We start from the raw sequence: 8,725 nt of genomic DNA on the forward strand, positions 1-8,725 counted from the left end.
ACATATGATCACATACGACATACCAGTGCTGCGGGGTGTGGTGATGCGGTGGGTGCTGGGCACTATTTGCCTGACGGCCGTTTCCATGGAGGCTGTACAGCCGATCCCTCCCTCCTCCTCTATTGTGCATGTACAGTCTTTCAGACTGGATCAGAGCACACAGCTGCATCCTAGTGAGGGAAGTGTGTGAGCCCTGCCTGTTACCTCCATCATCAGCTATCCCATGCTGTAGTGCCAACTTCCCTACCTCTGTATATCAAAATCACATACTTACCTAAGGAAAGGAATGCCCCTGAACCCTAAAGCCCAATCTACACGATACGATTCTTTGTGCGATTCGATTGCGTTTCTATTTACAATCCGCTTAAATCCGACATGTCCGATCGGGATTTGATTCGATTCAATTTAATTTGCCATTGCAAAACAATGGCAAATCAAATTGAATCGAGTCGAATCCCGATCGGACATGTCGGATTTAATCGTATCGTAAATAGAATCGTAATCGAATCGCACCGTGTACATGGGGCTTAATAAGGCTTCCCATGGTGCCTTAAAGGGGCATTATGATGAAAAATTATAACATTTAAAATATGTGCAAACATAAACAAATAAGATGTACATTTTTTCCAGAGTAAAATGAGCTATAAATTAATTTTCTCCTATGTTGCTGTCACTTACAGTAGGTAATAGAAATCTGACAGAAGTGACAGATTTTGGACTAGTCCATCTCTTCATAGGGGATTTTCAGCAAGGATTTTATTCTTTATAAAGATATTCCCTAAAAAGGATTTAAACAATGATGCTGGCCAGCTTCCTGCTCGTTACACAGTTTTTTGGCAGATGGACAGAGCAACTGCCATTCACTAAGTGCTTTGAAAAATAAATAAATCCCTAAGAATACCCCATGAAGAGATGGACCTATCCAAAACCTGTTGCTTCTATCAGATTTGTACTACCTACTGTAAGTGACAGCAACATAGGAGAAAATTAATTTATGGCTCATTTTACTCTGAAAAAAAATGTACTTCTTATTTGTATATGTTCGCACATATTTAAAATTTTACAGTTTTTCGCCACAGTGCCCCTTTAACTCCTTTTCGACTGGTGAGCCTTCGACACTGCACATGGGCATGAGAGGGGGGAGCAGCTGTTACGGTAACTTTTTAATGCTGAAATCTGTTGGAAATCGCTGGACGCTGTGTGTGTGAGCGGGCAAGAGATCCCTATCTGATCAGATTTCATCAGGGAGGGCTCTATCTACTGGACGTTATGGTGGCAGATTGAGTGATTAGTAGCGGTAACAGCCATATTCCATATGTACCTAATATCCTCTTCAGAGAGACAGAATGAGGTTCTTAGTAGTCATCATAATTTAGCAAATCTATCCTGATGGCTTAGTGTGGGCAGCGCAGTTGTCGGTGCCATCTTAGTGCACCAGTTGTGGTCTGCATGTGCTTTTTTACAGAATCGGGGGGTTCTTCTTTAAAGCGGACCTGAACTCAGAACGTCCTCTCTGCTCTAAAGGATATGCAACAGCATAATAACCTTTAAATAAAAACATGTCTTTGTTACAGCTGATACAAGTCCTGCAATAAATCTGCACTGTTTCTACCGGATTCATGGAAGCTGACATATTGTTATAACATCCTGTGCTTTAAAATGAGCTTATCTGCCATCTCTGCCATGGCAGTCATGTGACACAGGGGAGAGATCAAATTGCAGGTGCATAGATTTCGGCACCACAAAAAAGAAATGAAATCAATATTTAGTAGATCCTTCTTTTGCAGAAATGACACCCTCTAAACGCTTCCTGTAGGTTCCAATGAGAGTCTGGATTCTGGTTAAAGGTATTTTGGACCATTCCTCTTTACAAAACATCTCCAGTTCATTCAAGTTCGAAAGCTTCCCGAGCATGGATAGCTCTCTTTAACTCACACCACAGATTTTCAATTATATTCAGGTCTGGGTAATGAGATGGCCATTCCAAAACATTGTACTTGTTCCTCTGCCTGAATGTCTTAGTGGATTTTGAGCAGTGTTTAGGGTTGTTGTCTTGTTGAAAGATCTAGCCCCGGCACAGCTTTAGCTTTGTCTCTGATTCCTGGACATTGGTCTCCAGAATCTGCTGATACTGAGTGGAATCCATGCGTCCCTCAACTTTGACAAGATTCCCAGTCCCTGCACTGACCACACAGCCCCATAGCATGATGGAACCACCACCATATTTTACTGTAGGTAGCAGGTGTTTTTCTTGGAATGCTGTGTTCTTTTTCCTCCATGCATAACGCCCCTTGTTATGCCCAAATAACTCAATTTTAGTTTCATCAGTCCACAGCCCCTTATTCCAAAATGAAGCTGGCTTGTCCAAATGTGCTTTAGCATACCTCAAGCGGCTCTGTTTGTGCAGTGGGTGGAGAAAAGGCTTCTTCTGCATCACTCTCGCATACAACATCTCCTTGTGTAAAGTGCGCCGAATGGTTGAACGATGCACAGTGACTCCATCTGCAGCAAGATGATGTTGTAGGTCTTTGGTGCTGGTCTGTGGGTTGACTTGACTGTTCTCACCATTCGTCGCTTCTGTCTATCCGAGATTTTTCTTGGTCTGCCACTTCGAGCCTTAACTTGAACTGAGCCTGTGGTCTTCCATTTCCTCAGTATGTTCCTAACTGTGGAAACAGACAGCTGAAATCTCCGAGACAGCTTTCTGTATCCTTCCCCTAAACCATGATGGTGAACAATATTTGTCTTCTGGTCATTTGGACAGTTGTTTTGAGACCCCAATCTTGATAATCTTCATAGAAAATTAAAAGGAGGAGGGAAACTTACAATTGACCGCCTTAAATACTCTTTCTCATAATTGGATTCACCTGTGTATGTAGGTCAGGGGTCACTGAGCTTACCAAGCTAATTTGAGTTCCAATAATTAGTTATAAAGGCTTTGGAATTAATAAAATGACAACAGTGCCCAAATTTAAGTACCTGCCTAATTTTATTTAAACAATTATTGTGCACTTTCTGTAAATCCAATAAACTTCATTTCACTTCTCAAATATCCCGGTGTGTGTCTCCTATATGATATATTTAACTGACATGTTATATCGTAACAACCAACAATTTATACAGGAAAATCACGATGATTAACAAGGTTGGCCAAACTTTCGCATCCCACTGAATAAAGCACATGCTTCAAATGGGCCTATAAACTTTGTATTACAATGAGGATTTTAAGTGACCTTAGACTGAATAAACAGTATGTGAGTGCAAAGATGCAATTATTATGTTGCTTTATATCCTTTCTCATAGTTTCAATGTGTAAAGAAACAGCTATACCATTCTGTTATTTAAAGTACATGTATCTTATCAAGGATGAAGACATCTTTATTATCAAAGTTGAAGATGATGATGAGCGGGCTTATGGCAAGGGTGTACAAGAGAGCAAACATGAAGAATTACCTGTACAAGCTACCAAACAAGAGTCAGAAGAAGGTAATGGGAAGAGGGAATGTACCCATTGAGAGAATAGTTGAAGAATTGTCAGCACTTAGAAATAATGGGTGATCAGTGGATGCACAGAAGTAATGGGGGAGACAGTATGTGCCCAGTGGGGGAGTCAGGAGACATCAGCCCCTATTAGAAGTAATGGGGAGACAGTATGTGGCCAGTGGGGAGTCAGGAGACATCAGCCCCTATTAGAAGTAATGGGAAGACAGTATGTGGCCAGTGGGGGAGTCAGGAGACATCATCCCCTATTAGAAGTAATGGGGAGACAGTATGTGCCCAGTGGGGGAGTCAGGAGACATCAGCCCCTATTAGAAGTAATGGGGAGACCGTATGTGGCTAGTGGGGGAGTCAGGAGACATCAGCCCCTATTAGAAGTAATGGGGATACAGTATGTGCCCAGTGGGGGAGTCAGGAGACATCAGCCCCTATTAGAGGTAATGGGGAGACAGTGAGTGCCCAGTGGGGGAGTCAGGAGACATCAGCCCCTACTAGAAGTAATGGGGTGACAGTATGCGGCCAGTGGGGTAGTCAAGAGACATCAGCTCCTATCAGACTCAAAGCACTTGCGAGGCAGCCACTAGAGCGCACTCAGCAGGCAGTAGCAGTGTTAGGGACTCTCACCCAAAGAACTCCTTACTGAACAGGTACTGGAATACTGACCAGTATGAGCCAAGATTTGAACCCAGGTCTCCTGTATCAGAAGCAGAGCCCTTAACCATTACACTATCCAGGGCTCTCCTTTCTTATGAATGGTAATATGGAGACAGTATGGGCCTAGAGGGAGAGTCGAAACCATTATCACTTATTAAGAGTAAACGAGAGACTGTCTTTTGATGGATCACCTCACCAGTTAATGCTAACATCACCAATAGGTTTTCACATGAACAACGCCAAGAGCGTGTATCTGCGCCAGAGTACTGTGGCACTGGATTCAACACTTCAGTCTAGTAATGTCAGCCCCAGTAGTGAAAATGGGGTGACGTTGTGTGGCATGTAATGAGCATTAGTTGGCGCCCTTAGAAGAACAAGGGTGACGGCATGTACCCAAGTAGGGGAGTTATCGCCCATTATCCCCTATAAGAATTGGTGTCTTTTCTACTTATCACTTTATTTCCAGTGATAGAAAGAAATAATTTGGTTTCTTTGGGATTTCCTAAAGGGAATATGCAGTGAGAGGAATGCCATATTTATGTCCTTTTAAACAATATTAGTTGACTGGCAGTCCTGTTGATGTTCCTGGCATCACTAGTGTTTGAATCACAAGCATGTGACTAATCCAGGCTTCAATCTCTGAGCTGCATGCTTGTTTAGGGCCTATGGCTAAAAGTAAGGATCAGCAGGACAGCCAGGCGATTTCTATTGTTCAAGACAGCCTCCATACTTATATATTCTTTCATAGATTGTGGCCAAGATCTCAGTATGTAGGACGGTTGTGACTGTATGTGGTTGACCAAATGATCCTAGCTTCCTTTTTAATTGATTTTAATGTGTCTTACCCAGTGGGTAAGTGGTCCTACACCTGACATGTAACATGCAAAATACAGTTTTTCTACAATTTTTTCTACTCGTTCTCGAATATCTTTTGGTCTCTAGTAAGTTTATGTAACTTGTTCATTCGAGCCCAGATACTATGTGATGGTTGAGACACGGGTGTGTCCCTACCACATTTAACAAATGTTAGTTCTGAGAAATGTATTTGACATTAAGGGTTGATTTATCAATGTATTTAGTGTTATCCTTACAGTATTGCCATCCTTGATTTCTGAGCAGTAGCTTTTTAGACAGTTCTAATACTTCTGTTCAAGTCCTTCTGGAGTATGTCTAACAATTTCCCTTTCATCTGTTCTCTCCTTCAGATGGAAGCCACTTCCAATGTACTTCAGAGAACATTCCCATCATCTGCTTAGATGAGGATGCTGAAGATGATGACTTGACCAATTCTTCAGAGGAGAACTTTATTTCCCCAAATCTCCAGCATGGTCATCATGAACCAGATCTATCACTTGACCCTTCCACACATAAGAGACATTTCCATAACTATGCACATTCTTCAGAGGAGAACTTTATTTCCCCAAATCCCCACCATGGTCATCATGAACCAGATCTATCACTTGACCCTCCTACATGCAAAAAACATTTTCATAACTACGCACACCCCATTACAAATTATAGATCTCAGAGAGAGGGCGACATGTCCCTACATTCTGATTGTAATGAACATGTTATCCAGAATGATAATGTAAGTCTGCATCAGAGAACCCAGATAAACTCAAAGAGGTTTCAATGCAACGAGTGTGGAAAATGCTTCACGCAGACCTCTCACCTGGTGACCCATCAGAGGATTCACACGGGGGAGAAACCACACTCCTGCCCTGTGTGCGGGAAATGTTTCAATGACAAATCCTATCTTGTAACGCATAAAAAAATTCACACTGGAGAGAAGCCTTATTCATGTCCGGATTGTGGAAAGTCCTTCGCCAAAAGGTCCAACCTTGTGAGACATCAAAGGATCCATACAGGGGAGAAGCCTTATTCCTGCACTCAGTGTGGGAAATGCTTCACTTGGAAGCCCTCTCTTCTGTATCACCAGATGAAACACTCCAGGGCCATTTCCTGTTGAAATGGTAGCAAAGTTTTCCTCCGCAATCGTTTCCAGTAGGACTCTGGAGAAAATGCTCAGTCTCTGGCAAGGGCGTAAATAGGCCCCACCGGGCCCCCCTGCAGATTTTCAGAGCGCCCCCCCTCCATGGGGCCCACACGGGGGCCGTTTTGTGGGGGCTGGCAGCATGAGGGGAAAGCCATGGCCACAGTCTGCGGGGAGAGGGGAAGTTCCCCCCCCTCTCCCTCACCTCCGGGCTCTCCCCTCTGCACTCCCCTCCAGCTTAAATGTGTGTCCGTGGGCAGCGGCGGGCAGGAAACAGATACATACCTTCCGTGCGCTCCACCCAGTGCGTTCCTCTCGCTAGCCTCTGACGCGACTTCCTGTTATACTGGAAGTCGCGTCAGAGGCTAGCGAGAGGAACGCAGGCTGGTGGAGTGCACGGAAGGTATGTATCTGTTTCCTGCTCGCCGCTGCCCACGGACACACATTTAAGCTGGAGGGGAGAGCCCCGAGGTGAGGGAGAGGGGGGGAACTTCCCCTCTCCCCGCCGACTGTGGCCATGGCTTTCCCCTCATGCTGCCAACCCTCCAGCCCCGACAAAACGGCCCCGTGCGGGCCCCAGGGGCTGCAGGCCCTATTGTTACGCCAGTGGTCTCTGGAATGTTTTCACATGTTGACGTTGGAGGACTTTGTAAATGTGGTCAGCTCTTGCTTTACATCCAGGAAATCATGTTCATGCTTTGGATATGGTAACTGTTTGTCCAAGTAATTACCTCTTGCTCCATGTTTTAGGAGTCACGTCTATGTTGTGGATGAGTAAAGTGTTGGACAAAGTGATCCTCTCTTGCTCTACATGCAAGGAGTCATGTTCTTGAGACAAATGTAGGACATATTTGGCCAAGTAGTCACCACTTGTGTGAACGTTCACATCCATGCCATGTAACCTCTAATGTATGTTAGGAGTCACATCAGTAAGGACTATATTCTTGTTTTTAACTCAAAAACAACATCAGGAGAGTTAATAATCCAAATGTATGAATGTCTTCAACAACTGCTATTTATTTGTAAAATAATCTTATGACAATGTCACAAACGTTTTAGACACACTACAACCCATTCTATGAAATGAATTTTGTAGTAACGAGTGTAAACAAAGAATCAGGGTGCTACTTAACCACTTCACAACGGAGGGGTTTCACCCCTGAAGCACCAGCGCGATTTGTACTTTGCAGCGCTGCTTCTATTGATTTTTTTCAGTGATATGATTGGTTATGGGGACCCCAGTCCCCAATAACCAATCATTGCACTGCAGAGCGGGGGTGTGTGCGCGCGCGGGTCGCGGGGGCGCGCGATCGCGCGCTGCACGTTTGTTTACATTTCATTGTTATCAATGGAGACTGCTTCTGTTTGAAGCAGTCTCCATTGTGTCCGCAATCGGCGCATCTAATTGGATTTAGGAACGCTTGTTCCTAACATCCAATTAGTCACCTGCTGTGCTGGCTGGCTGGAGTGTGCGCGCGAGGTCCCCGCCCACTCCCAGCCAGTAAACAAACAAGTGCGCCTTTCTCCGTCCCTGGGGGTGAAGCGGTGCGCAGAGGGACGGAGAAATTTAGCACTGGGGGGGTGAAGTGGTTAATCTGTAAACCAGCAGGTAATATATTTGTTTTATGGTGACCCTGTGAATACTTTTACAATAAATCATTTTTTTCCTTTACACTGCTACAGATCTAGTAAAGACATAATTCAAATAAACATACAGCACCTCCATTTTACCTTACTTAAAGAGACTCGGAGACGATTTAACTTATTAGATTTATACATACCTGGGGCTTCCTTCAGCCCCATCCGCATGGATCGCTCCCACGCCGCCATTCTCAGCCGTCTCTATTGCCAGTACTGGGTCTAGTAACTTGGGCCAGACATGGCCAGTTTTACGCATGCGCAGTGACTCCCTCCGTCTCACTGGCACCTGCCTTACGCATGCGCCTGCACAGTACGGAGAGAGCGCACTGCGCTTGCGCCGACTGGCCCTGACTGACCGAAGTTACAGGACCTGGTACTAGCAATAGAGATGCCTGAGGACGGCAGCGTGGGAGCGATCCATGCGGATGGGGCTGGAGGAAACCTCAGGTATGTATAAATCTATTATTTTATTCGTCTCTGAGTCTCTAGGTGTTAGAGGTGAGCCTGGATTCTGTGTCTCCTTGTGGCCAGGGTTAAATCCTGTGCTCCCACTCTGCCTGTCCTGTAACAATTGTCAGCTTTTACACAACTCACACTGCTGTGTGTATGGTGTATATGGATGCATATTGTAGCCTACAATTTGTAGGGCTCTGGTGGGGTTAGTCTAAAGCCCTATCTGTGAGAGGACATTAGGTAGATGCCCTGTATGCTTGCATGTTGTATTATGTATATTATGCAGGGCCGGGCCGAGGCATAGGCTAGAGAGGCTCCAGCCTCAGGGCGCAGTGTAGGAGGGGGCGCAGAATTCATTCAGCTGTCATTCCTAATTGTGTTTGAAGCAGAAAGAAATAAGAAAAGGGGATTCATGGCAGTGACTGCAAGCCATATAACTAGATATTAAAGTGTTGGGGAGGTTGTGGGCCCTGTGGCGCCTCTTAG

General features: G+C 44.8%; 1 protein-coding gene across 8 annotated transcripts in view; it reads left to right on the forward strand.

The window, feature by feature from the left end:
* LOC137534493 (oocyte zinc finger protein XlCOF7.2-like) overlaps nucleotides 1-6,289 on the forward strand; it is an 18,870-nt gene extending 12,581 nt beyond the window's left edge. For all 8 annotated transcript variants that reach the window (XM_068256013.1, XM_068256015.1, XM_068256019.1 and 5 more), the window contains exons 6-7: nucleotides 3,366-3,486; nucleotides 5,358-6,289. In XM_068256013.1, coding sequence (XP_068112114.1) covers nucleotides 3,366-3,486; nucleotides 5,358-6,121 — 885 coding nt within the window. In that variant the 3' untranslated portion in view covers nucleotides 6,122-6,289. The remainder of the gene's footprint in view (nucleotides 1-3,365; nucleotides 3,487-5,357) is intronic.
* The last annotated feature ends 2,436 nt before the right edge of the window (nucleotides 6,290-8,725 follow it).

This window comes from Hyperolius riggenbachi, chromosome 10 (genome assembly GCF_040937935.1).
Source record: "Hyperolius riggenbachi isolate aHypRig1 chromosome 10, aHypRig1.pri, whole genome shotgun sequence".
NCBI classification, from domain to species: domain Eukaryota; kingdom Metazoa; phylum Chordata; class Amphibia; order Anura; family Hyperoliidae; genus Hyperolius; species Hyperolius riggenbachi.